Source organism: Schistocerca serialis, chromosome 3 (genome assembly GCF_023864345.2).
Source record: "Schistocerca serialis cubense isolate TAMUIC-IGC-003099 chromosome 3, iqSchSeri2.2, whole genome shotgun sequence".
Classification (NCBI taxonomy): domain Eukaryota; kingdom Metazoa; phylum Arthropoda; class Insecta; order Orthoptera; family Acrididae; genus Schistocerca; species Schistocerca serialis.
The window spans coordinates 310267815-310283582 of NC_064640.1; the positions used below are offsets into that span (position 1 = coordinate 310267815).

The following is a 15768-nucleotide window of genomic DNA, read 5'->3' on the forward strand; positions in this document are numbered from 1 at the left end:
TGTTTACTGCAGAAACACTACATAAGGCAAGAGGAAAATACATCATTTCATTTGAGCTGTGTCATTAGACTAATGTGAATAGGATGAATTGGTACTGTAAATTACACCATTTTGCTAATCAGTTCCCCATTTCCTCCTCCCCCCCCCCCCCCCACACACACACACACACACACACACACACACACTGCACCACACCAAAAAAAAAAAAAAAAAAAAATAATAATAATAATAATAATAATGGACCATAGACTAAGTCAATAGAGCAATAGAGGAGTTTCATAACTTTGTTCCTTGGAAAATAATACATTTTTCTTTCTGAGGATAATCTAAAGGGTGCTCTGCTACATGCCATTATTTTCTATGAGTAAGCAGCTGTGTTCATATTAATGTAAATGTGAAGTCAAAGCACCTGTTTCATGCTTGTCATAGTGGAGCAATGGAAACTGTGATTGATTAAAACAACCATAATGATGAGCTTTGAAAGAGCAGTTTTCTAACAGTAAATATGTTGTGTTTTGCATATTCGCTCAAGATAGCCCATCAGTATTCACTTTCTCTTGAGATGCTTCATGAGTCATTAAAACTTGACTATTTGTTTCAGGCTTGAAAAATTCCCACCTTTACCAATAACCTCCACAAAATGACTTAGAACTTGAAACCTATGTTGTTTTCTACAGAAGTTTATGAAACATAAGAAAAACAGAATTTTATTTTGTAGTAATTATGTTTTACCTAGAACCTTCAGTACTTATTTTAAATAGCCATGTTTCTGATTCCAAATAAATCCTGGTAATAACGTGTAAATGGTTGGTATTTCAGTGATAAGAGTGAAATTTTGATGCAGGATTGGTTTTCCTTATGACCAAACCCTCCCCCCCCCCCCCCTCCCTTTCTCCTGCCCCACTCTCTCCCAGTTCATTTATACAGATTCGCTTCTACAAATGTCATCAGTTGAGGTAACAGTACAGTGCTGCCACTGTGGTTGATATCTGCCGGCTCAAATTCCAGTCTGATCACCTGACTCTAAGTTTTTTGTGATGTGCAGGAATAAGTCTATACGAGTCTCATGATGATTTTATTCATTGAGTGCCACAGTTTATTCTCTACTTTTTCTCATCAAATCTGTCTTTGCTTTTAATGAATCTTCAGTTAGGTGTCAGGTAATACTAATTTAAGAAAGAAAGGAAGAAGTGAAAAAGTTAAATTAATGGAATATATGGCTCTGATAACTGTCCTTACTGTAAAATCTAGAAACACTCTTCTGCCAATGAGCAGTTCCTGTAGTGTCCTCACCATTGGACCCTTGTCCACAACTACAGTAGTGTACTGGAAGCAAAACGAAAGTTCGTAGTTTTTATAAATTGTGAAACTGTTTACTTACACTCTATGGAAGTTTTCAATTTTATGCTAATGTGAACACTATGAAATACACTAAAATTATCATTTGGAAGTTTCCTGTATCCTGCGATATGGTGATTAGATGTTGCTGGTAAATGCCTCATTATCTAATACCTGAGCATTACTTGATTTGTTAATAAATATGACAGGCAAGGACAGTTAAATTTGTAAGGAAGACAAACCACTAATCTATATAACAGATAACACACTCATGAAAAGCTTCCAGAATATTAAGTTTAAGTGATTCTCATTCTGTTTCAGATTTATTTTCAGTTACAGAATTGTAGTGAATATTGATTTTTTTGTGAGTGAACCTTATCTTTCAGGTGAGATGGGCCACATCCGCATTTTCTGAAGATTGTGTAGACACACACCCGACGAAAAAGACTGATGAACAATCAAGTTACAGCAAGAATAATCCAGCAGAACAGTTAAAGTTACCTGAGCAGACTGGGAATAGTAGAAATTCAACCCAAAAACTGCCACTTCGAAATAAGAAAACTGAGTTTGTCACAGTTGAAAAAAGCTTTGATCCTGTATGCGAGAAAGATTTAGCATTATCAAAGAAAAGATTGGAACCTCTCCAACAATGGTTTTATGCAATAGAAATATCATCCAAGGTAATGTTATTAATAAATAAAGTGTGAGAATTGTTGGATGATAGGTATGTATGTACACTTCATTAAATGATTTTCTGTTTGCGTACTTACATGATGCCTTTTCACATTGCATTGTATCACTTATCATTGTTTTGCTGAAACGACTTTGTTACTGTATTGCCTTGTTTTATGTTCGGGGAAATATTGTGGCACTCATTTCTGTCTGCAGTTACTGTTTGCCATCAAGATATATAATTTTTCCAAAGTTTGGCTTTCATATGTAAAACTGTAATTTTCATAATAGTGCCATATCATTTAATGTTTGGGTAACCTGATAACCTTTTGTCTGTTCAGTTTCACTGTTCCACAGTATTTCTAACTTCTATGTTTACAGTTGTTGGCACCCAATTTTGGATACTTTGCTAAACTGAAGAAGACACAGTCCCTATTGATTCCTTTGGATTTTATGTGCTTCCATAGACATGAAAACTAATACAAAAAGGTCTTTAGTGCCATCAGATGTTCAATTTAGGTTAAACTGATATGCTAATAAGTTTTTATTGAGGTGGTGGTGATGGTGGTTTTTTACTCCTTGGACTATATATGGCTCACCTCACATAATAGAGCATTTCTCATGTCCATACCTCTTTCATTTATGTATAACACACATTATATTATTCTGCCAGTTTCTCTTTCACTGTGTTCCATCCATCTGGAGTTTGTTAATATTCAATTTGATTTGATTTGATTTTTTATTGATCCAGTTTTATCATATAGCACAAATTGTACAATTGATATTGGACAGGCCAAAGATAAGTTACAATAATACATAGTATTAGCAATTAAAATTAGGTACCTACTACAATTAATTTTGTTACGTATTCAGAAATTCTCTGACAGAGTAGAAACAGTGCTTTATTAGAAATGCCTTTAGTTTAGCTTTAAATATTGGATGAGTAGTATTTTTTATTTCCTCTGGTGTCTTATTGTGTAGCATTACACCAATGTTAACTATGCTCCTCTGATAGGTGGTTGTTCTGTGATATTTTTGATGTATATTTGATTCCCTTCTGGTACTATAGTTGTGTACACTTTTGTTCTGTAGCAGTTTGCCTGTTTTCAGGAGATAGTCCCTAGTGAACAAGATAGTTTCATAAATGAATAAACTTGGAACATTTAGAACACCAAGCTCAGTAAAATGGGATTTTTAAGACCACAAATTATTCTTAAAGCTCTTTTTTGCATTCTAAAAACCTTTACACTGTAAGTTGAGTATCCCCAGGAAATGATTCCATATCGGATTAGTGAGTGGAACTGTGCATAGTATGCCTGCAGTACTGTTGTTTTGCTTGTTGTAGCCTTTAAAATTCTTAGGTCATAGCACATAGATGATAGTTTTCTACACAAGTTATTTATATGTGTGTCCCATTTTAAGTCTTGCTGAATCCAAAGACCCAAGAATTTTGTGACACTTACATTTTCTAGGGGATCATTTTTTAATCGGGCTTGAATAGACATTTGATTAGTTGGAGGAATTAAATGAAAATCAACACACACACAGTTTTTTCAGTATTTATAATGAATTTGTTTTTTGTGAACCACTCAGAAAGTATTTTCATAGAACTTTCTGCTGTGGACCGCAAAGTTTCTGGACTGGATCCAGTGAGCAATATGCTGGTGTCATCGGCAAACAGTATAGTTTTTGTGTGGACTCATATATTCAACTAAGTCGTCCACATAAATCAAAAAGAGTAGTGAACCTAAGATTGAGCCCTGTGGTACACCATATTTTATTGGTAATTCCCTAGAAAGAAAGGAGTTGTTTCTTGTTTTATTCATTTTGTTGAATTCATACTGAAGTGATACTTTCTGCCTGCAGTTTTTTAGGTATGAACACAACCAGCTATGTGCTACACCTCTTACTCCTTGTCTTTCTAATTTTTCGAGCAGAATGTTATGGTCCAGAACGTCGATGGCTTTTGATAGATCTAGAAAAATATCTGCAGCTAATTTATGTTGATCAAGGGATTTTAAAATGCAGTCTAAGAATTCGAAAATTGCTGTCTGTGTAGATTTAGACTTTCTAAAACCATGTTGTTGTACTGTAAGAGGTGCATATTTATTTATGAAACTTAAAAGCCTGTCATAGAAGAGTTTTTCTAGAATTTTTGAGAAGGAACTTAACTGTGACACGGGTCGGTAGTTTGATATTTTTTCAGAAGAACCTTTTTTTAGCAGTGGTGAAACTTTTGCTATTTTAAAAATATCTGGGAATACACCAGTTTTTAAAGAGAGGTTGAAAATTTTTACCGAGGGGTTTGCTATGTGGTGAGCGCATGCTTTTAATATGAAATCAGGTACTTCATCAAGACCACTTGACATTTTATCGCTTAATGATTTAATTTTACTTATAATTTCATTGGGGTTTGTTTCATACACATACATTGAAGCAGTTGAGATCACTGACTTGCTGGAGAAACTTGGGACTGGTCCTTGACAGTGTACTTGAATGAGGTCTTCAGCTAGTGAGGTGAAGTATTCATTGAATTTTTCCACAACTGAATTTGGGTCTGTGACTTTTGAGCCTTCTAGTGTTAATGATATATTCTTTTTCTTTGGCACTGAACTACAAGTTTCTTTCTTTATAACTCTCCACGTGGATCTCATTTTGTTAGATGAGTTTCTTATCAAATTGTCATTCCACATAATTTTTGCCTCTTTGACCACTCTACCATAGATTCTTTTGTAGGCTTTTGAATAATCTGTGAATTCTTGGGTTACTCTATATTTCTTACAAGAGTACTGCAGAAATCTGTTTCTCTCACTGGAAATGTTTATGCCTTCAGTTACCCATTGCTTATTATTGTTAGGTTTTACTGTTTTTACTACTTTTGGAAATGCTACATTAAAATAGTGAAGAAAGATGCTCTGAAAACTCATGTACATGCTATCAACATTGTTCTGAGTGGCGATGCTTTCTCAGTTTTCCTTCGCCAGTAATAGATTAAAAATTCTAATGTTATCCTCAGAAAAGGTTCTTTTTTCAACTACTTTTCCGGAACTGCTACTCCTTGTTGGCATTTCTATACACAGCAGCTGTTTCTCATGATCATTATAACCCATGCTCAGTACTCTGCTTGTGAATCTGTAAGTTGTTTCTGAGATGAATATTTGGTCAATAATGGAATTTGTGCATTCTGTTAATCTTGTTGGACAGTGTATTGTGGGGATCATATTGAATGTGTTGGTCATATTTATCAAAGCATCTCTGCTGCTGCTGTCTTTTAAAAAATCAACATTGAAATCCCCACAAAGCACTATCTTCATATTTAGTGTACTGATCCTGTTCAGCAGAACCTCTAGTTTATTCATGAAGACTGACAGGTTTCCACTTGGTGCTCTATATATGTTAATAACTATGAAATTAAGCTCTGGCAGTTTGGTAATGGTAAGTTCAAAGTCTTTTTCAATTGAGTCAATATAACTTTTACTGACATCACAGAACTTTACTTGTTCTTTCACAAAGATAGCAAGCCAACATGTTTGGAAAACTCTCGGCTAAAATTACTTGCTAATGTATATCCTGAGATTGAGGTTAATTTTACTTTGTCATTTCGTAGCCAATGTTCAGTAATGCAAATTATGTCTATGTGCAGTGCATACTGGAGTAGTGCTTGCAACATGGAAATTTTATTTGTGCGTGACTGAACATTATGGTGTAGTATAGCAAAATCTGGGTACTTAGTAACTTTAGTTGAAACGGTTTCTGATTCTTTATCTAATGGCATTTCTAATACAGCACTTACTCTAAAAATTTTTCTGTATCTTTCTTGTGTGTGGGGTCTGTTCGCTGGTGGCAATCAGCAGGTGAGTTAGCTTCTGGAGCTTGTATAAGTTTTGCTTCATCCACATCTGTCCTCTTCGGTTTAAACCATTTCGTAATTTTCGTTTGGCTTACGACTTGATTGATTGTTTCTTGCCTAATCGGTGTAAACCACTTGGTAATTTGCGTCTGGCCAGTGGCACAGCTTGGAACTCATCTAAAGCACTTCTTAATCTCTATTTTTCTGTCACTTACACTTTTTTCTTCTCCCTTCTTTGAAATGCGAGTACATACTTTTTCGGCTAGTAATTTCTTTCCTGGCGTATTTAAATGAAGTCCATGGACTGTATGGAACCTTCGCTCCAATCTGTTTATGTCTACAATATTGACATTCTTAAAGTTAGTGCATATTTCAGTGATACACTCGTTTGCAACATTAATTTCACGGTTCACACATGACCAGGGTGGTAAATCATGACGATGCGGGATGTTCACAATGAGTACATTTGTGTGGGTTAAATTATTTAAACATTTCCTCATTTCTGTAATCACCTTGTGTGTCTCGTTTCTATAGACGTCGTTTGATCCTCCTATTAACATGGCGAAATCGTCTTTATTCAAACTAGCTACGTCAGTTGAGGTTGTTAGGTCCGTTATTTCACTCAATGGAGCCCCTGGCTTTATGAAACCAGATGCCTTGAAACTACATGTTCTCATCAACATTACGGAAATTTCATGGCCGTGACTATCACCTAACACACAGATTGTTTTGTGTTTCACACTTTTTGTAACTGGAGGATTTAAGATTCTTCTTCTCACCTGACTAGTGTTGTTTTTTTTCCGCACATATTCTAAATGTTCTTCAGTTTGCAGTTTCGCTGGAGATACATTTTTTAACGTAGTTTCCTTTGTTGCATTGAAGTCTGTGGTAGTGTAGGTGTGCGCACTTATTTTTGGAGTTTTTAGAATATCTCCTGACGCAGTATTTTCACTGTATGACCTACTTACAACGAGCAACGGTTTGCCTACTTTGTTTTCCAACTTTTCAACCCTTTCCGACGTGTTCACTAAATCCACGGCAGAAAGCACTTGTAAAGAGTTTTTTTGCACTAAATTTTCACTGTCTTTCACGTCTTTTACCTTCTGAGTACAACTTCCTTGAGTCATTCTCTTCCATTTTCCCGAGACCGAGTCTTCTTTCTTCATTTGCGTCTCACGTTTTTCAGATTGTAGTTTACTTATTTCCACCTTTTGAGCGTCTATTGTAAACTGTAGATGGGATATCCGTTCGTTAAGCTTCTGTATTTCAGTCTTACAACTTGCACACGTTTTCCTTTTACTACCAAAATTTACGTTTTCTTGTGGAGGCACATTGTACACTTTCAACTTGGCCGCCATCTTTGCAGTTCATCAACTTACTAAATGACTTCATGCCCAAACAAACTGCTCATCTTTATGAGATGTATGTCCTCCATTAGTGTAACTTTTAAATTAACCCAGACTTATAAGCACTACTAGAAAATGCCTTATGAAGATTTTATAGGCCACTTGCTTTATGGGTAAATTATAGTTCCTTCGGCCAATGAACCTGTATGGGTTCTGTCTTTCTGAAAACTGGTTTTGTGTGTCATTACTCAAGATGTATCCTTCTAGATATTTAACCATTGTTGCTGTTTCCAATTAGAGATTACCAAATATGTAATCAAATTGTAATGAGTGTTTTTTTAGTTATGGACAATGTATTACGTATGTTTTATGTATTGTGAAAGCAAACTAGGTGAAGTTCGTGGTCAGTGCCAAAACCGTGCTATGCTATGCAATGATAAATGTATACTACTGGCCATTAAAATAGTAACACCATGAAGATGGCATACAGCAATCATCAAATTGGCATGAAGTGTACTAAATGTGAGGATATTTACAAAGCAGATTTATTTATATACCTTGATGGTCCAGCCCCTAGATGACCAAATGGACTGTATGGATTAGGATGCAAATGATTTGCATTTGAACATAACTGTACAGTGTAGGCAGGAGAAATGCCATCAACATTATGTATATAAGGAAAGAAGACTTAGCTAGTTTATCATTCAGAAATCACACTTCATTGTTGTTCATTTGTTAAAAGATTGTGGTATGTCTTGTTTGAGAAACGTCTTCAAATACATGTCGGAATTCAGTAGTAGCAAGATTGTGGCCTTTCAAGACTGCAGTTTGCAATGTTGCTTCTCAGGTTGATGGGGTCTTGTGAATGCCGTACAGATACAGGTTTGGTGGGCTCCAAAGTTTCATTCTTGATACCATGCAGGATCACAGTAGCACCATGAGACTGTCATCTGAGAGGACACTCAGCTGTGCAGGATTGTTCAGTCATATCACATACCTTGAGTCACAGAATGAACTTGTTTGCAGCAAGACACTTATCCACGTGGACAGTGTGTTATCTGAAGCACCATGAACTGTTAGCAATACGATCACTGTTGCGCCTTCCCTTGATGTGGTAGCAGAGAGAAGTGCACAGACAGTACTTTGTCCAAGGACAAAGCTGAACACAGAAGTGCCACTATGTAATCCTTTCAGACTAGTTCTGGTTGTGCTTACAGCATTACAGTGGTCGTATTTGTGTGTGGAGTCTCAGAGGAAAACAAACACTGCCCCATTGTTTTTATCATCATATGGACCCAGCACCCAGAGTGATAGTATGGAGTGCCATTTGGACACAACACAGTTCACATAGCTGATAATTTGGACAGAATATTGTCCACACTGTCCTGACCTACCTCGATACTGAGTGTATTCAACTCTTGCCCTGCCCTGCATGTTCTGCAGACCTCCCACTCATTGGAAACTTCTAGTTTTGGGTTGCCAGGAGACTGACATGCCACCACTCTCTGACTGCTATGAGTGATGAACTCTTACATAGTGTTGAAGCAGCATCATGTACCCGTATCTGTCATCTCAGATCATTTCGACTTCATGCCCAGCTGGGTTAGAACAGTTTGTTTGTTAGAGAGGTCACAGCTCTGTGTACCGAAGTGTGCACCATGTATATCCCCAAATCACCTACAAATTTAATAGTGTATTCTTTTTACTATACTGAATACACACAATAAATAAAATTTCTGTATGTTTTCTCTCTTCCCTGGAGTTGCAGTTTTAATGGCTAGCAGTGTAGTTCTTGACTGCAGAATTTTTCAGACATGCTTCTTTTATACAATATGTCATACTTATTAAATAAAGCTTTTTCCTAAGGTCTTCCTGTGGTCACTTTTATGTTGTTAACTTTTTGCAGCAAGTTTATTTTGTGCAGATGCTCATTGATCAAGCTGATTGTCAAAATTTTGTACATGTTTCAATTTGAGAGTTAATACACAAATTTAGAACACAGTGTCAAACACACGTATTTGCTATTTCTTAGAAAACATAGCACGGTCATGTTTAAGTTTGTTTGTCTAAATGTGAAAGTCGGCAAAATAAATTTTTAGAACAATCATAATACATTTGCAGAAGAACCGAATATTGCTGCTCCTTGGGCCGGACGGTTGTGGCAAGACGGCAGCTGTGAAGGTTTTAGCAAAAGAAAAACAGATGGAAATAGTGGAATGGTCAGAACCAGACTTCATTCCAGGAGTAGATGGTAAAATTCTCTCTAGCTCTTTCTTTCTGTCTCTCACAAGTATTCTAAATGATATTTAGGGCATGTATAACATCATATTTCATCATTTGGGGGCCTTTTTTTTCTACAGTTTCTTACAAGGTGAAGAATACTGTGCTAATTAAAGTAAACATTTAGAATATAGTAGTAAGTCTCATTTTATCTTGTTCAATCATAGACTTTTGGAAAAATTATGTTGTTTCTTGTCTAGGATATACTCCACAGTTTGATGTGAATAACTTAAAGACCTTTCTTTGTCGTGCTGGAAGATATTCGAACTCAAAAAAATTGATTGTTGTTGAAGACCTTCCCCTTTCTGTGCTTAGTGCAAAGGGCGACTTAACTACTGTGATTCAGTAAGTAATATTTTCAACATACATATTAGCTTCAGTTTGGGTTTATGAAAATACACTGCTGGAAAAAAATGCAACGTCCACAAGAAGGACAAGGTCAGTTTATTGACAAGTGATGTGACAGGTAGATGGTTGTTGCGGGAGTATATAACAAATTCAGACCAAATGAAACTTGCATGTCACAGTATGGAGTGCCCAAACACTTGCATCAGTAAGCAGTGTACACCCCCTATGGTGACAATGCAGGTGTGTATTCTTGCATGTAAATGATCATAAAGGTCCCCAGGTCTTTCAGTGCTCTGTCACATCCTTCTTGCAGTATCATATCTCCCATCTCATCTTTATCTACATTATCTTCCCTTTCTATAATATTGTTTTCAAGTTCATCTCCCTTGTACAGACCCACTCTATACCCCCCTTCACCCCTCAGATTTCCCTTCTTTGTTTCATTCAGGTTTTCCATCATAACTCATGATATTCATACAGCTGCTTCTTTTTTCTCAAAAGGTCTCTTTTATTTCACTGTAGGCAGTATCTATCTTTCCCCTAGTGAAATATGCTTCTAAAACCTTACATTTGACCTCTAACCATTCCAAATTTGTTCAGTTTTAATCTACAGTTCATAACCAATTCTGTCCGTGGAAATGTCTTATAATTTAAAATCTGGTTCTGAAATACAGAGTGGCGCACATAAAACCGGCCTGAACCGGAATGCGAACACGCATGAGTAGCATTACTAGCTTGTCAGTTTCTGTGCCACCTTCCAACAGCAGTAGCATGTGAGTACTTCATACGGAAAGTAGTCGTTATAAACTGTGTACTTCATTGTCATGCCGTACTCCATTGAAGAACGTGTGTTCATTGTTGAAGAATATGTGCGGTCTGAATCCTTTAAAGTTGTTCATGACACTTTTCATGAAAAGTTTTCAGAAAGTAATATTCCTGCAAAATCAACTATTCAGGATCTAGTGAGAATGTGCTGTTCGACAGGCAGTGTTGTCAATTCAAAGAGAAATAAGGCACAGACTGTACATACACCTGAAGTTGTGGCAGACATGACGGCACACTTTGAAAGAAGTCCCTACAAGTCAAAATGACAATTATCACAGCAATGTGGAATATCTCACAGGTCATATCAACGCATCCTTCATGGCTTAAAAATGAAACCTTACTGTATGAGTGGCGTTCAGCTAATAAAAGAAGTGGATAAGGGTAAGCGTACACATTATTGTAATTGCTGGGAAATGTTGTTGTCAGACATCTTGATCCGTTCCTCCTTTTTTCGATGGATGAAGCGTGGTTTCATCTGTCGGGTTACGTTAATTCACAAAACACAAGACACTGGGCTACAGAAAATCCCCATGAAATACTGCAAAAGCTATTACACGATTTAAAAATAGGTGTATGGTGTACTGTATCTGGTAACAGAATTATCAGGCCATTGTTCTTCAACGAAACTGCCAGCACACATATTTACTTGCAACTCTACAATGAATTTTCGGCTCTGTTAACTCCAAACGGAAAATGTTGTGCATATTTCCAGCAAGATGGGGCAACTTCTCAAATGTCGGATTTGTCCTTAGCTCGTATACATACTGATTTTACAGAAGAGAGGGCCATTAGTAAGGGCTTGTGACCACCCCACTCTCCTGACTTGTCGCTATGTGACTTTTACCTCTGGGGATTTCTAAAGCCTAGAGTCTATCACAACAATCCCAGAGCACTTGACACATTAAAAAATAACATATGTGAAGAAATTTCGAACATTCCTCAAAGAGTACTGTTTTCCTTAACATGCTTCGATGTGCACAATTTTGCTTGGATGTTGGCAGAGAACATTTTGAACACAGACTTTAAATTCCTTATTAAACTAATAAAAGTAAATCTGTTACTTAAACTGTTAGTTACATAGTTATTAATGAAACTGTACAATAAAAATGTAAGAAAGCGATAATGTATGTTGATTTTCTTCATTCATATTCCTTTCAGCGCAGGGGCTGGCTTTATGTGCGCCACTCTGTATCTGTCTTACCATTATGTAATCAGTTTGAAACCTTCCGATGTAGATCAAGCATAGATGATCAGTACTCAGCACTTTGCTGCTTTGGTATCCTATAAGATAATTTCCTAGAGAAGTCGGTCTTAAAGTAAAGTTTAGTTTTTCTCATTATAAAATTCACATGGGTTGTCAGCATTGTATTTCTCTAACTGGTCTGGTTGACATTTATGAATTATATACCTAACACTCTTAACTTCATACTAATTTTCTCTCATCTTACAACTTTTGATTAAAAAAAAAAAGCCATATTTCATTGGTTTGTGCCTCATTCCTGTTGTTGATGTGTGTAATCCAATAGATGATTAAATGTGTAAAGTTATTTTGTTAATCTTGTATTTGTGTATACTGTATTTGCAGAGCTAGGTTGAGACTCATTACTGATACATTTTTCTATCAGTGTTAACATGATGACCTTCCTGTTTATGATTTTAAATAGTTTCAACTTAAGTTTAGAACAATATAGGGAAAACACACAGATGTATATGTCATCTTATTATTCTTCTTTCCAGCAATTATTCAACCACAGGAAAATGCCCACTTGTTATAATAATTTCACATACAGATCGATACTCGGTATTTAATGCCGAGGCTCAGAAGTTATTGGATATGGATGTAATAGTGTGAGTAAGCTAGAGTCTATATAAAAATTAAATAATGATACTAGTTACATTTAAAACAAATATATATTAGGGAATGCTGAGTGCTGGAAAACAAACGATATACGTCCCAGACACTGAAACAGTTTTCATATATAATGTCAAATTAGCTATTTTCTTTATATGTTTTAGTCTGTAACCATGCTTGTTGTAATTTTATAGTTCTGTAATGCTTAATACTAGTGACATAATCTTCTTTTACTGGCACTTAAAAATGAATTTTTTTTTTCATGATTGTGTTTCGTGGCTGAAAAAAAAAGTTAAGCAGGTAATTGGTTCTCAATAATGAAAAAAGATAGATGTCTTATACTGTATCTTTCGATAATACAGACTATTATGTATAGGAAAGCTATGCTATATGTTCTCTTTGAACAGATTATGAAATGAAAAAGGAACATTATTTGAAAAAAAAAAAAAAAAAGGTTAGTGTCCCACAGCACCAAAAAACATAAAATGGTTTAGGCCCTCCACAATGGTGTCAGTGTTGAGACAGGGATTATGATGTTGTCATTACAACTTTGGGTATGAAAGTTAAAAAGTCGGTCAAGAAGGCTAGGAGAGTATTCTTACTAGAAAGAGCAGATAAGCAGTTGTTAGCATGCCACGTAGTAAATGAATCGACTTCATTTACTTCCGGTATGATGTACGTGGAAGAATTGTGGGCAAATTTTAAACACATTGTAAATCACGCATTGGACAAGTATGTGCCGAAAAAGTGGGTTACGGACGGAAAAGATCCACCGTGGTTTAACAGCGCAATTCGGAGAATGCTCAGGAAGCAAAGACAGTTGCACTCGCGGTACGAGAAAGGTCGGGAAAATGAGGACAGCCAAAAGTTAGTAGAGATTCGTGCTGCTGTAAAAAGAGTGATGCGTGAAGCATACAACCACTACCACCATCATACCTTAGCAAAAGATCTTGCTGAAAGCCCAACGAAATTCTGGTCTTACATAAAATCGATAAGCGGGTCGAAGGCTTCCATCCAGTCACTCACTGATCAGTCTGACCTGCCAACGGAAGACAGCAAAATGAAAGCTGCAATTTTAAATTTAGCATTTGAGAAATCTTTCACGCAGGAGGATCGTACAAACATACCACCATTTGAGTCTTGTACAGATTCCCGTATGGAGGACATAGTGATAGACATCCCTGGGGTTGTGAAGCAGCTGAATGGGTTGAAAACAAATAATCGCCAGGTCCTGATGGGATTCCAATTTGGTTTTACAGAGAGTGCTCTACTGCATTGGCTCCTTACTTAGCTTGCATTTATCGCAAATCTCTTGCCCAATGTAAAGTCCCAAGCAACTGGAAAAAAGCGCAGGTGACGCCCGTATATAACAAGGGTAGAAGGACGGATCCTCAAAATTACAGACCAATATCCTTAACATAGGTTTGTTGCAGGATTTTCGAACATATTCTCAGTTCGAATATAATGAATTTCCTTGAGAAGGAGAAGTTGCTGTCGATGCATCAGCACGGCCTTAGAAAGCATCGCTCCTGCGAAACGCAACTCGCCCTTTTTTCACTTGATATCTTGCGAACCATGGATGAAGGGTATCAGATGGATGCTATATTCCTTGACTTCCAGAAAGCGTTTCACTCGGTGCCCCACTGCAGACTCCTAACTAAGGCATGAGCATATGGGATTGGTTCCCAAATATGTGAGTGGCTCGAAGACTTCTTAAGTAATAGAACCCAGTACGTTGTCCTTGATGGTGAGTGTTAATCAGAGGTGAGGGTATCATCTGGAGTGCCCCAGGGAAGTGTGGTAGGTCCACTGTTGTTTTCTATCTACATAAATCATCTTTTGGATAGGGTGGATAGCAATGTGCGGCTGATTGCCGATGATGCTGTGGTGTATGGGAAGGTGTTGTTGTTGAGTGACTGTAGGAGGATACAAGATGACTTGGACAGGATTTGTGATTGGTGTAAAGAATGGCAGCTAACTCTAAATATAGATAAATGTAAATTAATGCAGATGAATAGGAAAAAGAATCCTGTAATGTTTGAATACTCCATTAGTAGTGTAGCGCATGACACAGTCATGTCGATTAAATATTTGGGCGTAACATTGCAGAGCGATATGAAGTGGGACAAGCATGTAATGGCAGTTGTGGGGAAGGCAGATAGTAGTCTTCAGTTCATTGGTAGAATTTTGGGAAGACGTGGTTCATCTGTAAAGGAGACCGCTTATAAAATACTAATACGACCTATTCTTGAGTACTGCTTGAGCATTTGGGATCCCTATCAGGTCGGATTGGGGGAGGACATAGAAGCAATTTAGAGGCAGGCTGCTAGATTTGTTACTGGTAGGGTTGATCATCATGCAAGTGTTACGGAAATGCTTCAGGAACTCGGGTGGGAGTCTGTAGAGGAAAGGAGGCATTCTTTTCGTGAATCGCTACTGAGGAAATTTAGAGAACCAGCATTTGAGGCTGACTGCAGTACAATTTTACTGCCGCCAACTTACATTTCGCGGAAAGACCACAGAGATAAGATAAGAGAGATTAGGGCTCGTACAGAGGCATACAGGCAGTCATTTTCCCCTCGTTCTGTTTGGGAGTGGAACAGGGAGAGATACGAGGTACCCTCCGCCATGCACCGTATGGTGGATTGCGGAGTATGGATGTAGATGTAGATGTAGAACCCTCAGGCACTCTTGAGTGTGACGGGACATGTTCAGTGCCAACTCATTGCAGGCCTCGTGAGACATATTGTCCCACTCCTCAATGACAGCATTCCTGAGTGCTTCAGTCGTTAATGGAGGGTGCTTCTGTAGAAATCTCTTTTGAGCAAACTCCACACATGCTCTATACAATTTATATCCAGTGAGCATGTTGGCCAATCCATTCTTCAGATCCCATATCTTGTCAGTGCAGCTCGTGGTCTAGTGACTAGCGTTGCTACCTCTGGATCACAGGGTCCCGGGTTCGATTCCTGGCTGAGTTGGGGATTTTCTCTGCCCGAGGACTGGGTGTTTGTGCTGCCCTCATAATTTCATCAAAATTGGACTTTGTAAAAATTGGGACTTTGTATGGGTTCTGATGACTGTGCAGTTGAGCGCCCCACAAACCAAACATCATCATCACTGCGAGCAAGATGAGGTGGAGCATTGTTATCCTGTAGAGTGAATCCTTCCCGTACAGTCTCTGCAAAACCGCTGACTATGGGTCAGAAAATGTTGTTTTCATATACTGCACCAGTCATGTTGCCTTCAATTGGAAC

At 37.4% G+C, this 15768-nt stretch overlaps 1 protein-coding gene across 2 annotated transcripts in view; it reads left to right on the plus strand.

Moving 5' to 3' along the window:
* The window catches only part of LOC126470111 (cell cycle checkpoint protein RAD17), a 135425-nt gene that overhangs the window by 38611 nt on the left and 81046 nt on the right, over positions 1-15768 (plus strand). For both annotated transcript variants that reach the window (XM_050097715.1, XM_050097716.1), the window contains exons 3-6: positions 1725-2018; positions 9328-9457; positions 9687-9831; positions 12397-12507. In XM_050097715.1, the coding sequence (XP_049953672.1) occupies positions 1725-2018; positions 9328-9457; positions 9687-9831; positions 12397-12507 (680 nt within the window). The remainder of the gene's footprint in view (positions 1-1724; positions 2019-9327; positions 9458-9686; positions 9832-12396; positions 12508-15768) is intronic.